Raw genomic sequence first — 17834 nt, forward strand, 5'->3', positions numbered from 1 at the left:
CAGAGATTTGTGTCCAAGCACATTAATAGAGGCGAAGGGAAGGAAAAGATGTGGTAGAAAAAAGTGTACAAGCAATAGGGATAACCGCACCCTGGAGAGGATTGTCAAACAAAACCCATTCAAAAATGTGGGGGAGATTCACAAAGAGTGGACTGCAGCTGGAGTCAGTGCTTCAAGAACCACTACACACAGACGTATGCAAGACATGGGTTTCAGCTGTCGCATTCTTGAACAACAGACAGCGTCAGAAGCGTCTCGCCTGGGCTAAAGACAAAAAGGACTGGACTGCCTCTGAGTGGTCCAAAGTTATGCTCTCTGTAGAAAGTCAATTTTGCATTTCCTTTGGAAATCAGGGTCCCAGAGTCTGGAGGAAGAGAGGAGAGGCACACAATCCACGCTGCTTGAGGTCCAGTGTAAAGTTTCCACAGTCAGTGATGGTTTGGGGTGCCATGTCATGCGCTGGTGTTGGTCCACTGTGTTTTCTGAGGTCCAAGGTCAACGCAGCCGTATACAAGGAAGTTTTAGAGCACTTCATGCTTCCTGCTGCTGACCAACTTTATGGAGTTGCAGATTTCATTTTCCAACAGGACTTGGCACCTGCACACAGTGCCAAAGCAACCAGTGCCTGGTTTAAGGAGCATGGTATCCCTGTTCTTAATTGGCCAGCAAACTCGCCTGACCTTAACCTCATAGAACATCTCTGGGGTATTGTGAGGAGGAAGATGCGATATGCCAGACCCAACAATGCAGAAGAGCTGAAGGCCATTATCAGAGCAACCTGGGCTCTCATAACACCTGAGCAGAGCCACAGACTGATCTCCTCATGCCACGCCGCACCGCTGCAGTAATTCAGGCAAAACCAGCCCAAATTAAGTATTGAGTGCTGGACATGCTCATACTTTTCATATTCATACTTTTCAGTTGGCCAAGATTTCTAAATATCCTTAACTTGTATTGGTTTTAAGTAATATTCTAATTTTCTGAGATACTGAATTTGGGATTTTCCTTAGTTGACTGTTATAATCATCAAAATTAAAAGAAATAAACTTTTTTTTTTAATGGAATTAGTGAAATAAATAAACTTTTGATGATATTCTAATTATATGACCAGCACCTGTATATATAAATGGTCCTAAAATAGGCTTTATTTTCTTAACATAAAATAATACACTATATTCACAAAATATTATATTCATAATATTTTAATATCGTGAGTTATTTTATTTTGATAATCTTCAGTTGATATCAAATGTAACACACATTCATATCAAATATTTTCATTATTAATTATTTCAAAATAATAGTCACGTCTAATTAATCAGGAAAAGTACCCCTATCCAAAGTTTAAATTAAAATGTTAAACTACACATTTGCTCAACATGTAACCTCAGAAAGATGAGAGTAATTGTGCTCTACTGTATATGTTTGTTGGGTTGTTAACAGACTACACATCATCTGGATTACACAATCAGAGTTCACCAAATTAAAAAGTACATTCAAATTTAGAGTGAGATTTAAAAGATTTAAGTTTGTAATGTTGTGTCTCTCAGCGGCCATGTTAGAGGCGTGATCTCCGTAATGTCAAACTCCCGGATGGCAAACGTCACGTCGCGCCATTTCCTGAAGTAAAACTGCTTCCCAGTGGCGCAATCCTGCACAACGAAACTCTCGATCTTCAACAGCGGCAGATCCTGGGGTCACACGACAACAAGAATTCATCCGTTTATGATCAAATACTGATGATTTCAACTAATAATCAGAATCAGCATTCAACACACACTTAAACTCAGTCGAATTTTGCGTTCTGTCAGAACAGTTTTTTTTAATACTTTAAGATTTACATAATATCTGTTCTTGGCAGTTTTTGATTTCAGATTCATCTGCTCAGAATCAGGGTTATTATCATTAACTAAAGCAATACAAACTAATTTCAGTAACTGAAATACAATATATGAAAAACTTACATTTATTTTGTTTCAGCTAAAAAAAAACGAAAAAAAAAATATATATATATAGACATTTGTGTCAAAATTACAAAATTTTATTTTAGCCAGCGAACATCTCTCATTTTTGTTGAAGTTTAAGTACAAAAGTAACTAAAACTAAAAACTACACTGACATTTAAAACAACAACAAAAATTAAAACTTTAACCAAAAATAAAATATTAATAAAACCTGATTGAATATATTGACAAAAACTATAATAGTATCTCAATGATGCTATAAAAATAGCAACTTTTTTTTATTTCAGCTAGGCACCATTTTTAATTTTGTTGAGTTTGAGTTAAATAACTCAAGCAATTAAAACTTAGTAAAAACTATACTGACAAAAAAATAAAAATTACTAAAACTTTAAAATTAAAACAGAAAATACAAAAATAAAGCGTAGTTCAAAAAAAAAAAAAAACGATAATAGAATCTCGACAAACGTTACTAAAACTAAAAACAAAATATAGCTGCGAGCAGTAATGACCAGGTTCAAGCGTTTAAGGCCTTTAAGCACGGATAAAAAGATACGTTTTATTTATCAAGCATGCAACCACTTCCATCATAGATGGAAAATACCATTTACAGCCAATACGGGCAAATTTTCTAAGGAAAAATATGTTTTTTAAACAGTTATAGCACCACCTCTTGCCTGATCTCCACCACTTTTTTTAGATGTCCTCAGAGTGTACCCAAACATATTAGTGTAAAATTTGGTGTAAAAATTTTGTTTTGAAGTTATAGACACTTATATTTATCAACCTATGTTTTCAAATTTCCAGCGGTGGTTTCGTCTCGACTAACGGTTACGAAGATATTCGCAAAAGTTTTTGCTAAATCCCACCTTTGCACAAACCAAGACCTGGCATGTTTGGTATCGTTGGACTCGGCAAGAATTCAGGAGTCTAACTACCGTGAAAAGCGCTGGCTCGAAACTTCTCAGGCTCCTTCGGGAGTCAGGACATCATGTGGATAACGCATACCGAGTTTCCTTCCGATCGGCCTCCGTTAAGCTTGTCTAATAGATGCTCAAATTTCATTGGCCGATTGCGGTCATGTTTTTTTTTATATACGCCAATGTCCTCATAGAAAGACACTGCATTCCAAGTAACAGTTGGGTGGTCATAGCCATTTTTATGTTTTTTTTCTTATATTTATCAACCTATGTTTTCAAATTTCCTGCGGTGGTTTCGTCTCGATCGGAATAACAGTTTTGAAGATATTCGCAAAAGTTTTTTTTTTTAAGTGCTAAATCCCACCTTTGCACAAACCATAAGGTAAAACCTGGCATGATATAATGAGTGATATTCACTCTCCAGGGAATATTTCAGCACTGGTTTGGTTCCGATCAGGCAAAAAAAAAAAAAAACCTGGGAGTAGTTTGCAAAAGTAGGTTTTCAAAAAATCCAAAATTACTCGAAAATATTGCCTAAGGAATGAGCAAATCCATATCAATGCATTTTGACCGTCTTGAGCCAAGGATTCCTACGATATAACACACTTGAGCCCACGCCTAACGGTTTAAGAGTTATTTTTGACCGCTGTAGCGCCTCCATCAGGCCGATCGGGGAACGCCTCGCTGACATTGCCCTCAAAGTTTCAAGTCTTACGGTTTGGTCTGCCCGATCACTTTTAGGGGAGAATGATGATCATTGGAAAATGTAACAATTACAATAAGGTTTCAGCACTACGCTCTTGAACCCCTAAAAATTACTAAAAACTAAACTGACACGTTAAAACACAAATAAAAACAACAAAATTACTAAAACTTAAATTAAAGTGAAAACTATAGAAACGAATAATAACGAAAAATATAAAAATGAAATCTGACTCAATATATTAACAATAGTATCTCAATTGTACTATAAAAAATAACTAAAATATTAAAATTAAACCTAATTCAAAATATTAAGAGCTCCAAAGAATTCACCTGGATCGTGAGGTAAGAGGCGACGAGGCCCCAGTCGTGTTTGCAGTCGGCACAGAGCAGCTTCTCTTTCTTATTGAAGCCATCAAAGATTCTGGGTTTCTTATGAGGAAAAGTTGTACAGCGTTCGAACATGGAGCGATCCAGAGCGATGTGATGAGACTCCTGAGGGAAAGAGATAATGAGAAAGATGATAGAGAGACAAACAAACAGAAAGATGGTCCAAACAGAAAAAACATTCTTAAGAAAACTGGGGATACAAAAAATATATTTTTTTAGTTTTTTAGGATAAGTAGTTTAAAATTTATTTTCAGATAAATTGATTAAAAAGCTTGAAGTTTGAAAATTGTACGTTTTTTAGGATAAATTGATTAAAAAGCTTGAAGTTTGAAATTGTACGTTTTTTAGGATAAATTGATTAAAAAGCTTGAAGTTTGAAAATTGTACGTTTTTTAGGATAAGTAGTTTAAAATCGCTTGAAGTTTGAGAATTTAAAAAAAAATTAAGATAAATTGATTAAAAAGCTTGAAGTTTGAAAATTAAGTTTTTTAGGATAAGTAGATTGAAAAAGCTTGAAGTTTGAATTTTTTTTTTTAGATAAATTGATTAAAAAGCTTGAAGTTTGAAAATTACGTTATTTAGGATAAGTAGTTTTAAAAAGCTTGAAGTTTGAAAATTGTACGTTTTTTAGGATAAGTAGTTTTAAAAAGCTTGAAGTTTGAAAATTTTAATTGTTTTTAAGATAAATTGATTAAAAAGCTTGAAGCTTTTTAGGATAAGTAGTTTAAAAAGCTTGAACTTTGAAAATTAAGTTTTTTAGGATAAGTAGTTTAAAATAGCTTGAAGTTTGAAAATTGTACGTTTTTTTAGAAAAAGTAGTTTAAAATCGCTTGAAGTTTGAGAATTACGTTTTTTAGGATAAATTGATTAAAAAGCTTGAAGTTTGAAGGTTAAGTTTTTTAAGACAAGTAGTTTAAAATCGCTTGGAAATTGAAAATGTTAAGCTTTTTGGGATATGTAGTTTGAACATTTTAAGCTTTTTAAAGTTTTTTTAAGATAAGCGGTTTAAAATCGCTTGAAAATTGAAAATGTTAAGCTTTTTGGGATATGTAGTTTGAAGATTTTAAGCTTTTTAAAGTTTTTTTAAGATAAGTGGTTTAAAATCGCTTGGAAATTGAAAATGTTAAGCTTTTTGGGATATGTAGTTTGAAGATTTTAAGCTTTTTAAAGTTTTTTTAGGATAATTTGATTAAAAAGCTTGAAGTTTGAATTTTTTTTAAGATAAATTGTTTAAAAAGCTTGAAGTTTGAAAATTGTACGTTTTTTAGGATTAGTTTAAAATCACTTGAAGTTTGAAAATTACGTTTTTTAGGATTAGTTTAAAATTGCTTGAAGTTTGAAAATGTAATTTTTTTTTCAGATAAATTGATTAAAAAGCTTGAAGTTTGAAAATTGTAAGTTTTTTAGGATAAATTGATTAAAAAGCTTGAAGTTTGAAAATTGTGCGTTTTTTAGGATAAGTAGTTTAAAATAGCTTGAAGTTTGAGAATTAAGTTTTTTAGGATAAGTAGTTTAAAATCGCTTGAAGTTTGAAAATTAAGTTATTTAGGATAAGTAGTTTAAAATCGCTTGAAGTTTGAATTTTTTTTTTTTTTTAGATAAATTGATTAAAAAGCTTGAAGTTTGAAAATTGTACGTTTTTTATAGCCTGGATGCCAGCCGAATTTAGCCCCGCCCACAAATTTTTTTGCTCGGGCAATTCGGTCTGGACTCGCTCCATAGAGGAGGAATTATGCCCGAACAGAAACTGTTCGGACCAATGAAATTGACAGGGCGGGCTTTAGACGATGATGGACAGATGATCAACAGTAACGTAATCATCTACGTCATCGAAGGCTCTTGGGTTGAATTTGCTCTCATCCTAAACGGAGAACTTGTTCGTATATGCATTCAGAAACAACAGAAACGATGATCGTGTTGGTAAGTACTCTGTGTATCCTTAAATTATTTTATTACTGGCAAAGATCGTTTACACTCATCTTTTTCTTGTAACGTTACTTAATCCAGCGTGCGTGCAGACAGGGTTTCCAAGTGTTTTTGCAATGTCGCGCAGTTGCTACTCAAAACTATAGCCCAAAACAATAACTTTCCGGGGGGTTCTCCGGAAAAAAAATGGCGCTTGGTTGGCAAAATATGTTATTTTGGCAAGGTTGCCTGCTAAAATTCGCATTCCTGGGTTTATATAATCACATAATTGGGGTCGCTTCAACCCGCGGACATGGAGAAAAACACGGACTTGGCAACAGTGCAGTTGAGTTCTGTTGACATTTGACAACTAACGTTACGCGTCGCTCCGTTGCTCTGATTGGTTGTGGGTCTATCCAATTGAGGTCTTTCCTGGCTCGGTTTAAAACATGCCCCATAATCAAAGCTCAATGGAGCGGTACCAGACTCAAATTCTGACTAGAATTGAGTATGGCCACGCCAGGCTACGTTTTTTAGGATAAGTAGTTTTAAAAAGCTTGAAGTTTGAAAATTGTAATTGTTTTTAAGATAAATTGATTAAAAAGCTTGAAGTTTGAAAATTGTACGTTTTTAGGATAAATTGATTAAAAAGCTTGAAGTTTGAAAATTGTAAGTTTTTTTAGATAAGTTGTTTAAAAAGCTTGAAGTTTATTTTTTTTAATCATAATTAGTTTAAAAGCTTGAAATAATTTTTTTTTTAAAGATAAATAGTTTAAAAAGCTATAAGTTTGAAAATTTTAAGTTCATTTAAAAAGTTTGAAGTTTTAATAATATATATATATATATATTTAAAAAAAAAGTAGTTTAAAAGGCTTGAAGTTAAAAGGTTTTAAGTATTTTTAATATCAGTAGTTTAAAAAGCCTGTGGTTTGAAGGTTTTAAATATTTTATTATTTTTAACGAATTATAAAAATTAAAACAGAAATATATTACTACTGTTATGATACAGCTGTACTTTTCCCACTTTAAGTTTTTTAGATAAGTAGTTTAAAAAGCTTGAAGTTTGAAAATTAAGTTTTGATAAGTAGTTTACAATCGCTTGGAGTTTGAAAATGATTTTTTCAGGATAAATCGATTAAAAAGCTTAAAAAGATAAGTAGTTAAAAAAGTTTGAAGTTTGAAAATTACGTTTTTTTAGGATAAGTAGTTTAAAATCTCTTGAAGTTTGAAAATTTTTATTTTTATAAAGATAAATTGATTAAAAAGCTTGGAAGTTTGAAAATTGTAAGTTTTTTAGGATAAGTAGTTTAAAAAGCTTGAAGTTTGAAAATTAAGTTCATTTAAAAAGTTTGAAGTTTTAATAATATATATATATATAAAAAAAGTAGCTTAAAAGGCTTGAAGTTAAAAGGTTTTAAGTATTTTTAATATCAGTAGTTTAAAAAGCCTGTTTTTATTATTTTTAACGAATTATGATACAGTTGTACTTTTCCCACTTCACTCATGCAGTGCATTTGTGATTTGATAATCACACATTGCGATTTCACATTTACTGAGCAGCCCTATGCATTTATTTTATTTGTATAATTGATTGAATTATTAAGGTCATACCTGCACGACTCTAAGGTGGTCAGTCAAGCATGCAAACTTCTTGCACTTGGCGCAGAGGAGCTGGTAGCTGCCTTGTGTTTTGGGTTTTTCGGGACTGGCACCGACGTGATCCCTCCGGGCCTTCTCTTCTCTCTGCAACACGTCCACCTGAACACACACACACACATTCAAGCGTTCAGTCACGCAGCAGAGATGCACTAATGTTTAAAACATGCAGTGAAAGTGCAGAACCTTGTTACTGAGTTCAGCGGGGTGGCTCTGCAGTTCGACAATGGCCTCCTCCACGACTTTCTCCTTTATCATGTTTATTTTCTCCTTCATAATGCGTTCCTTACTACTGGAGATCAGGAAACACCGGCTGCCCTGCGCACGACCGCGACCTACACACACACACACACACACACACGTATGTGGTGAATCAGTGTATTTGTGTTTATATGCGTGTGAAAGAATGTACATGTTTGTTACCTCGAACTTGCACCATCTTCACCACGTTACCCACATATTCATACATCAGAACCAGGTTGCATTGTGGGATATCGATGCCTTCATCAGCGACAGATGTGGCGATGAGTATCTTACTTTGATCGGAGCTCTTAAAAGAGTCCAACACCCCCTTCTTACTGGTCAGCGTCATTCCTGTAGCACACACATCACACACACATCACATGTGACACATCAAAACGTGACACAAATGAAAACTATTCTTTTTTTCATGACTTATTGTGAATCTCTCTAATGTGATTTTTATATAACTTTGCATGACAGTAATGACAACTGTCATGAAAAAATGTCATATATATGTCATATAATATTATCGTTAATTAAAACACACCAAAAATGTTTTTCATTATATTTTATATATATATATATACACACTTCTTATATAAGTACATAGTTGAAAAAGCTTAAAGTTTTTACGCTTATGTAAGATAATTAGTTTAAAAAGCTTGAAGTTTGAAAATTGTAAGTTTTTTAGGATAAGTAGTTTAAAAAGCTTGAAGTTTAAGATTTTTAAGATAAATAGTTTAATTAACTCGAACTTTGAAGTTTTTAAGTTTTTTAGGATAAGTAGTTTAAAAAGCTTGAAGTTTTTAAGTTTTTTAGGATAAGTAGTTTAAAAGCTTGAAGTTTTTAAGTTTTTTAAGATAAGTAGTTTAAAAAGCTTGAAGTTTTTAAGTTTTTTTAAATATAAATAGTTTTAAAAAGCTTGAAGATTTCACGTTTTTGTAAGATAATTAGTTTTAAAAGCTTGAAGTTTTTTTTTTTTGAACAAGGTCTGTTTATTCAAGATTTTACAACATACAACAAAACCCCCAAAAAAACCCCATCCCTCAACCCATCAGACAGCAATTATTGGATATATACAGTAAAAAAAAAAAAAAAAAAAAAAAAAAAAACACTTATAAAGATTATTAGAAAAGGATACATAAATGTACATACATAGACATAAAATAAATAAAAATACATGTATAGATTAAAAAAAAAAAATATATATATATTTTGGGACTGTATTCTCTACTTGATTTTTTCAACAAATGTCAAGAAGGGTTGCCAGATTGCATAAAATCTCTGAACAGACCCTTGAAGAGAGTATCTTATTTTCTCTAGTTTAAGATACTGCATAATCTCCTTAATCCAATGAGAAAAAGTGGGAGGAAGAGAGTCTTTCCATTTAAACAATATTAATCTTCTGGCAAGAAGTGTGCAAAAGGCCAACATTTTACAAGTATAGCTGCTCAGGTGCATGTTCTGTGGTGTAACACCAAATAAAGCAAGAAAAGGAGATGGTTCTATTGGGAATCCTATTGTTTCTGAAAATGCGTTGAAAATCAATTTCCAAAAGTTATACAAACTTGGGCATGTCCAGAACATGTGTAAAAGGCTTGCAGGAGCTTGTCTACATCTATCACAAATAGGATCTAGTTCTGGTCTGAATTTAGATAACCTAACCTTCGACCAATGAAGCCGGTGTACCACCTTAAATTGTACAACCACATGACGTTGACAAATAGATGATGAATAGATCCGTTTAATAATTTTCTGCCACATTGTCTCTGAAATTTGTTCGTTCAGATCTTTCTCCCATTCATTTTTAAGGAAATCTAAATCTTTCAGGCAATGCTGAATCAGGAGATTATAAATTCTACCAATGGCTTGTTTTGGATCTTTCCCTTTTATTACCTTAAAAATAGAGTCTAATAGAGATGTAGGAGGCTGTGAAGGAAAACAATCAGTATGTGAAACCAAAAAATTCCGTACTTGCAAAAATCTAAAGAAATGGGACCTGGGAATCTTAAATCGATTAACCAGCTCATCAAAAGATGCAAAGGTATTCTCAATATAAAGATCTTGTAATGTACAGATCCCACTCTTAGCCCAGATATCGAAGGCTTTATCTAATATTGAAGGAGTAAACATAAGGTTTTTACTTAATGGGGCACATAAGGAGAGGCTACGGAGAGCAAATGATTTTCTAAATTGATTCCAAATTTTCAAGGATTGTGACACTATAGGATTGGAGGAATAGTGTGAGGCAGGTTCAGGCATTGGAAGTTCAGAGCATATTAAAGAGGATAAAGAGACAGATTTGCAGGAGATTTTCTCCAAATCAAGCCATTTAGGGGTGTCAGAGCTATCATTATACCTCATCCAATAAGTCAGTCCTCTAATATTGGCCGCCCAGTAATAAAACATAAAAAGCTTGAAGTTTTTAAGTTTTTTAAATATAAATAGTTTTAAAAAGCTTGAAGTTTTTATGTTTTTTAAGATAAGTAGTTTAAAAAGCTTGAAGTTTGAAAATTGTAAGTTTTTTAGGATAAGTAGCTTAAAAAGCTTGAAGTTTAAGATTTTTAAGATAAATAGTTTAATTAACTCGAACTTTGAAGATTTTACGTTTTTTAGGATAAGTAGTTTAAAAAACCTTAAAGTTTAAGTTTTTTTAAGATAAATAGTTTAATTAACTCGAAGTTTGAAGATTTTACGTTTTTTTTAGGATAAGTAGTTTAAAAAGCTTGAAGTTTTTAAGTTTTTTAAATATAAATAGTTTTAAAAAGCTTGAAGTTTTTAAGTTTTTTTAAGATAAGTAGTTTGAAAAGCTTTAAGTTTTTAAGTTTTTTAAGATAAGTAGTTTAAAAAGCTTGAAGTTTGTTTTTTAAATATAAATAGTTTTAAAAAGCTTGAAGATTTCAAGTTTTTTTAAGATAAGTAGTTTGAAAAGCTTTAAGTTTTTAAGTTTTTTAAGATAAGTAGTTTAAAAAGCTTGAAGTTTGTTTTTTAAATATAAATAGTTTTAAAAAGCTTGAAGATTTCATGTTTTTGTAAGATAATTAGTTTAAAAAGCTTGAAGTTTAAAGTTAAGTTTTAGACAAGTAGTTTAAAAAGCTTGAAATTTGAAAATTTTAAGTTTTTTAGGATAAGTAGTTTAAAAGGCTTGAGGCTTTTAAGTTATTTTAGGATAAGTAGTTTAAAAAGCTTGAAGTTTTTTTTTTTTAGGATAAGTAGTTTAAAAAAGCTTGAAGTTAAGTTTTTTTAGGATAAAGTAATATAAGTATCCTAAAAAATATTATTTCAGGCTATCTAAAATAGAAACAGAGATATTAATTTCTCATTTTTGTTCTCATTTTGACATATTTACAAACAAAAAAACAATCAAACAAAAACACACAAAAATTACTAGAGCTTGAATTTAAATTAAAACAGAAAATATAAGAATAAAATCGAATTCAAAATATTTAGAAAAAATATACAAAAATAACTCTAAAATGTTTGCTGTGCTTCATGGCTGCACAAATGGCCATAAAATTGTTATTATATATCAATAAGATTGTAAAAAAAATATATAATTGTACTGTAAAATAAAATTATCGTTATTACAAATTTTTTAATTCTAACATTTATTAAATTAAAAAATTCAACAAAATAAGAATTACAATCTATTATAATTATTATTATTGGTTACAATACTAATATTTACGGCCAATACTAATATTTTATTCACATTCTTAATTTCTTCATTTTCAAACATTAAACCATCTGGATTTATTTTGGAGTTATTTACATTATGGAGCTCCTTCTTGTCTAGACTCCTTTATTTGATTACATTTTTAATAACATTTCAGTTTTTCAAGTATTAAAACAGAAGCCTTTTCTAAGATCATGACAAACACATATGTGATAAAAGTGTGTGTTTAAATTCCCACCTGAGTCGGTGAAGTTGGATTTTCGTCCTTTTCCTATCAGAACTCCAGGCTTCAGGAACTTCAGGGAATCGGTGTCATCAATCCATTTCTTCATGGCCTTATTTAAGTGTAAACACACACACACATGAATCAGACATTTGAAGAAGAAACACTTTGTGTGCAGGCGCTGAGGGCAGACTCACATCAGCGAGGGCGCGGGTCCTAACGAAGAGGACGGTGCGCGTCTGATCGTTGTTGTGATATTCCTCCTCCAGGATGAACTTCAGCTCCGCTAGTTTAGGGTTCTGCTGCCCCTCAGTGGCCAAATGCAGCAACTGCGGCCGCTGACCTGCATCAGAGAAACACACACACTCTCTGTTTCACACCCTGGTTTCTGAACTCTAGATTTGTGCCCCAGGACGCTGAGGTCAGATGTGTAACTGCTGATGAAGCTACAGTAAAGGAGGTTTGTTTACAGTCGTAGATCGCTGTGAGTTTCCTCTCAGTCTCGTGATATCCGGCGTTCCGGACCTGCTCAAAAAACCCGTCCAGAAACCCCAGAGCATCCAGAGTCCTGGCATCCTCATTAATGATCAGAGCATCGTTATATTTCTGGAGGAGGGAGAGAACATCATCAGATCACTCCATTCCATCCATCCATCCGTCTGTCTGACTGTCTGTCTGTCTCTGTCAATCTATCCATTCGTCTGTCTGTCTTTCTATCCATCCGTCTGTCTGTCTATCTATCCATCTATCCATCCGTCTGTCTGTCTATCTATCCATCTATCCATCCGTCTGTCTGTCTCTCTGTCTGTCTTTTTGACTGTTTATCTATCAATCCGTCTGACTGTCTATATATCCATCCGTCTGTCTGTCTATCTATCCATCTCTCTATCTGTCTGTCTAACTATCTATCCGTCTGTCTCTCTGTCTGTCTGACTGTCTATCTATCAATCTGTCTGTCTCTCTGCCAGCCTATCTGTCTGTCTGTCTGACTGTCTATCTATCTATCTGTCTGTCTGTCTATCCATCCATCCATCTGTCTGACTGTCTATCTATCCATCTGTCTGTCTGTCTGTCTGTCTATCCATCCATCCATCCATCCATCCATCTGTCTCTCTGTCTGTCTATCTGTCTTTCTGACAGTCTATCAATCTTTCTGTCAATCCATCTATCTATCTATCTATCTATCTATCTATCTATCTATCTATCTATCTATCTATCTATCTATCTATCTATCTATCTATCTATCTATCTATCTATCTATCTATCTATCTATCTATCTGTCTATCTGTCTATCTGTCTGTCTGTCTATCATCCGTCTGTCTCCATGTCTGACTATCTGTCTGTCTATCTATAAATCCGTCTGTCTATCTATCCATCCGTCTGTCTGTCTGACTGTCTATCTATCCATCCGTCTGTCTCTCTGTCTGTCTGTCTCTGTCAATCTATCCATTCGTTTGTCTGTCTTTCTGACTGTCTATATATCAATCCATCTGTCTATCTATCTATTCATCCATCTGTCTCTCTGTCTGTCTCTCTGTCTGTCTCTCTGTCTGTCTCTCTGTCTGTCTCTCTGTCTGTCTCTCTGTCTGTCTCTCTGTCTATCTATCCATTCGTCTGTCTGTCTGTCTGTCTGTCTGTCCGAGTGTCTATCTATCATCCGTCTGTCTGTCTGTCTATCTATCATCCGTCTGTCTGTCAGTCTATCTATCCATCCGTCTGTCTCCCTGTCTATCTCTGTCTATCTATCCATTCGTCTGTCTGTCTGTCTGACTGTCTATCTATCATCTGTCTGTCTGTCTGTCTGTCTATCTATCCATCCGTCTGTCTGACTGTCTGTATATCTATCATCCGTCTGTCTCTCTGTCTGTCTGTCTGACTGTCTATCTATCATCCGTCTGTCTCTCTGTCTGTCTGTCTTTCTGGCTGTCTATCTATCAATCCGTCTATCTATCTATCCATCCGTCTGTCTGTCTATCTATCCATCCGTCTGTCTGTCTATCTATCTATCCATCTGTCTGTCTGTCTCTCTGTCTCTGTCTATCTACCCATTTGTCTGACTGTCTATCTATCAATCCATCTGTTTATCTATCTATCCATCCATCTGTCTCTCTGTCTGTCTCTGTCTATCTATCCATTCGTCTGTCTGTCTGTCTGAGTGTCTAGCTATCATCCGTCTGTCTGTCTGACTGTCTATCTATCATCCGTCTGTCTGTCTATCAGTCTCTCTATCCATCTGTCTGTCTCTCTGTCTGTCTCTGTCTATCTATCCATTTGTCTGTCTATCTGTCTGACTGTCTATCTATCATCTGTCTGTCTAAATGTCTATCTATCCATCCGTCTGTCTGTCTCTCTGTCTCTGTCTATCATCCGTCTGTCTGTCTGTCTGTCTCTGTCTATCTATCAATCCGTCTGACTGTCTCTCTATCCATCCGTCTGTCTCTCTGTCTCTGTCTATCTAACCATTCGTCTGTCTGTCTATCTATCCATCCGTCCGTCTGTCTGTCTGTCTATCTATCCATCTGTCTGTCTCTCTGTCTCTGTCTATCTATCCATTTGTCTGTCTGTCTGTCTTTCTGACTGTCTATCTATCAATCCATTGGTCTGTCTATCTATCTATCCATCCATCTGTCTCTCTGTCTGTCTCTGTCTATCTATCCATTCGTCTGTCTGTCTGTCCGAGTGTCTATCTATCATCCGTCTGTCTGTCTGACTGTCTATCTATCATCCGTCTGTCTGTCTATCAATCCATCCGTCTGTCTCTGTCTATATATCCATTTGTCTGTCTGTCTGACTGTCTATCTATCATCTGTCTGTCTGTCTGACTGACTGTCTATCTATCCATCCGTCTGTCTGTCTGTCTCTCTGTCTCTGTCTATCATCCGTCTGTCTGTCTGTCTGTCTGTCTGTCTGTCTATGTCTATCTATCAATCCATCTGACTGTCTCTCTATCCATCCGTCTGTCTGTCTGTCTCTGTCTATCTATCCATTCGTTTGTCTGACTGTCTATCTATCATCCGTCTGTCTGTCTGTCTATCAATCCATCCGTCTGTCTCTGTCTATATATCCATTTGTCTGTCTGTCTGACTGTCTATCTATCATCTGTCTGTCTGTCTGTCTGTCTGTCTGTCTGTCTGTCTGTCTGTCTGACTGACTGTCTATCTATCTATCCATCCGTCCGTCTGTCTGTCTCTCTGTCTCTGTCTATCATCCGTCTGTCTGTCTGTCTGTCTCTGTCTATCTATCAATCCATCTGACTGTCTATCTATCCATCCGTCTGTCTGTCTGTCTCTGTCTATCTATCCATTCGTTTGTCTGTCTATCTATCATCCATCTGTCTGACTGTCTATCTATCATCCATCTGTCTGTCTGTCTGACTGACTGTCTATCTATCATCCGTCTGTCTCTCTGTCTGTCTGTCTCTGTCTATCTATCCATCCGTCTGTCTCTATCTGTCTTTCTGACTGTTGGTCTGTCTGTCTGTCTGTCTGTCTGACTGTCCATCTCTCTGTCTGGGTGTCTATCTATCATCCGTCTGTCTCTCTGTGTGTCTGTCTGACTGTCTATCTATCATCCGTCTGTCTCTCTGTCTGTCTGTCTATCTATCATCCGTCTGTCTCTCTGTCTGTCTGACTGTCTATCTATCCATCCGTCTGTCTCTCTGTCTCTGTCTATCATCCGTCTGTCTGTCTTTCTCTATCTATCAATCCATCTGACTGTCTCTCTATCCATCCGTCTGTCTCTGTCTATCTATCCATTCGTCTGTCTGTCTTTCTGACTGTCTATCTATCAATCCATCTGTCTATCTATCTATCCATCCATCTGTCTCTCTGTCTCTGTCTATCTATCCATTCGTCTGTCTGTCTGTCTGTCTGTCTGTCCGAGTGACTATCTATCATCCGTCTGTCTGTCTGACTGTCTATCTATCATCCGTCTGTCTGTCAGTCTATCTATCCATCCGTCTGTCTCCCTGTCTGTCTCTGTCTATCTATCCATTCGTCTGTCTGACTGTCTATCTATCATCTGTCTATCCGTCTGTCTGTCTGTCTGTCTGACTGTCTATCTATCATCCGTCTGTCTGTCAGTCTATCTATCCATCCGTCTATCTCGTCTGTCTGTCTGACTGTCTATCCATCCGTCTGTCTGACTGTCTGTATATCTATCATCCGTCTGTCTCTCTGTCTGTCTGACTGTCAATCTATCTATCATCCGTCTGTCTCTCTGTCTGACTATCTGTCTGTCTGTCTTTCTGGCTGTCTATCTATCAATCCGTCTATCTATCTATCCATCCGTCTGTCTGTCTGTCTATCTATCCATCCGTCTGTCTATCTATCCATCTGTCTCTGTCTATCTATCCATTTGTCTGTCTGTCTTTCTGACTGTCTATCTATCAATCCATCTGTCTATCTATCTATCCATCCATCTGTCTCTCTGTCTGTCTCTGTCTATCTATCCATTCGTCTGTCTGTCTGTCTGTCCAAGTGTCTATCTATCATCCGTCTGTCTGACTGTCTATCTATCATCCGTCTGTCTGTCTATCAGTCTATTTATCCATCCGTCTGTCTCTCTGTCTGTCTGTCTGTCTGTCTCTGTCTATCTATCCATTTGTCTGTCTGTCCGACTGTCTATCTATCATCTGTCTGTCTGTCTGTCTAACTGTCTACCTGTCTATCTATCCATCCGTCTGTCTGTCTCTCTGTCTCTGTCTATCATCCGTCTGTCTGTCTGTCTCTCTGTCTCTGTCTATCATCCGTCTGTCTGTCTGTCTCTGTCTATCTATCAATCCGTCTGACTGTCTCTCTATCCATCTGTCTGTCTCTGTCTATCTATCCATTCGTCTGTCTGTCTATCTATCCATCCGTCTGTCTATCTATCCATCTGTCTGTCTGTCTCTCTGTCTATCTATCCATTTGTCTGACTGTCTATCTATCAATCCATCTGTCTCTGTCTGTCTATCTATCCATTCGTCTGTCTGTCTGTCCGAGTGTCTATCTATCATCCGTCTGTCTGTCTATCAGTCTATCTATCCATCCGTCTGTCTCTGTCTGTGTCTATATATCCATTTGTCTGTCTGTCTGTCTGACTGTCTATCTATCATCTATCTGTCTGTCTGTCTATCTATCCATCCGTCTGTCTCTCTGTCTCTGTCTATCATCCGTCTGTCTGTCTGTCTGTCTGTCTATCTATCCATTTGTCTGTCTGTCTTTCTGACTGTCTATCTATCAATCCATCTGTCTCTGTCTGTCTATCTATCCATTCGTCTGTCTGTCTGTCCGAGTGTCTATCTATCATCCGTCTGTCTGTCTATCAGTCTATCTATCCATCCGTCTGTCTCTGTCTCTGTCTATATATCCATTTGTCTGTCTGTCTGTCTGACTGTCTATCTATCATCTATCTGTCTGTCTGTCTGACTGTCTATCTATCCATCCATCTGTCTCTCTGTCTCTGTCTATCATCCGTCTGTCTGTCTGTCTCTGTCTATCTATCAATCCATCTGACTGTCTCTCTATCCATCCGTCTGTCTGTCTGTCTATCTATCCATCCGTCTGTCTCTCTGTCTCTCTATCCATCCGTCTGTCTCTCTGTCTCTGTCTATCTATCAATCCATCTGACTGTCTATCTATCCATTCGTCTGTCTGTCTGTCTGTCTGTCTGTCTGACTGTCTATCTATCATCCATCTGTCTCTCTGTCTGTCTGTCTCTGTCTATCTATCCATCCGTCTGTCTCTATCTGTCTTTCTGACTGTCTGACTGTCCATCTCTCTATCATCCGTCTGTCTGTATGTCTGTCTGACTGTCTATCTATCATCCGTCTGTCTGTCTGTCTGTCTGACTGTCTATCTATCATCCATCTGTCTCTCTGTCTGTCTGTCTCTGTCTATCTATCCATCTGTCTGTCTCTATCTGTCTTTCTGACTGTTGGTCTGTCTGTCTGTCTGTCTGACTGTCCATCTCTCTGTCTGTCTGACTGTCTATCTATCATCCGTCTGTCTCTCTGTCTGTCTATCTATCTATCATCCGTCGGTCTCTCTGTCTGTCTGACTGTCTATCTATCATCCATTTGTCTCTCTGTCTGTCTCTGTCTATCTAGCCATTCGTCTGTCTGTCTGTTTGTCTATCATCCATCAATCTGTCCGTCTGACTGTCTATCTATCTATCCA

The 17834-nt window shown here is 35.8% G+C and overlaps 1 protein-coding gene across 1 annotated transcript in view; it reads right to left on the minus strand.

Moving 5' to 3' along the window:
- Positions 1–1124: 1124 nt before the first annotated feature.
- rigi (RNA sensor RIG-I) overlaps positions 1125–17834 on the minus strand; it is a 39907-nt gene continuing 23197 nt past the window's right edge. The window contains exons 12-19 of the mRNA XM_079803032.1: positions 12147–12282; positions 11874–12019; positions 11692–11788; positions 7958–8128; positions 7721–7869; positions 7490–7636; positions 3917–4078; positions 1125–1691 (exon numbers count right to left, since the gene is read on the minus strand). Coding sequence (XP_079659158.1) covers positions 1524–1691; positions 3917–4078; positions 7490–7636; positions 7721–7869; positions 7958–8128; positions 11692–11788; positions 11874–12019; positions 12147–12282 — 1176 coding nt within the window. The 3' untranslated portion in view covers positions 1125–1523. The remainder of the gene's footprint in view (positions 1692–3916; positions 4079–7489; positions 7637–7720; positions 7870–7957; positions 8129–11691; positions 11789–11873; positions 12020–12146; positions 12283–17834) is intronic.

This window comes from Gobio gobio, assembly GCF_949357685.1.
Source record: "Gobio gobio genome assembly, chromosome: 21".
NCBI lineage: Eukaryota > Metazoa > Chordata > Actinopteri > Cypriniformes > Gobionidae > Gobio > Gobio gobio.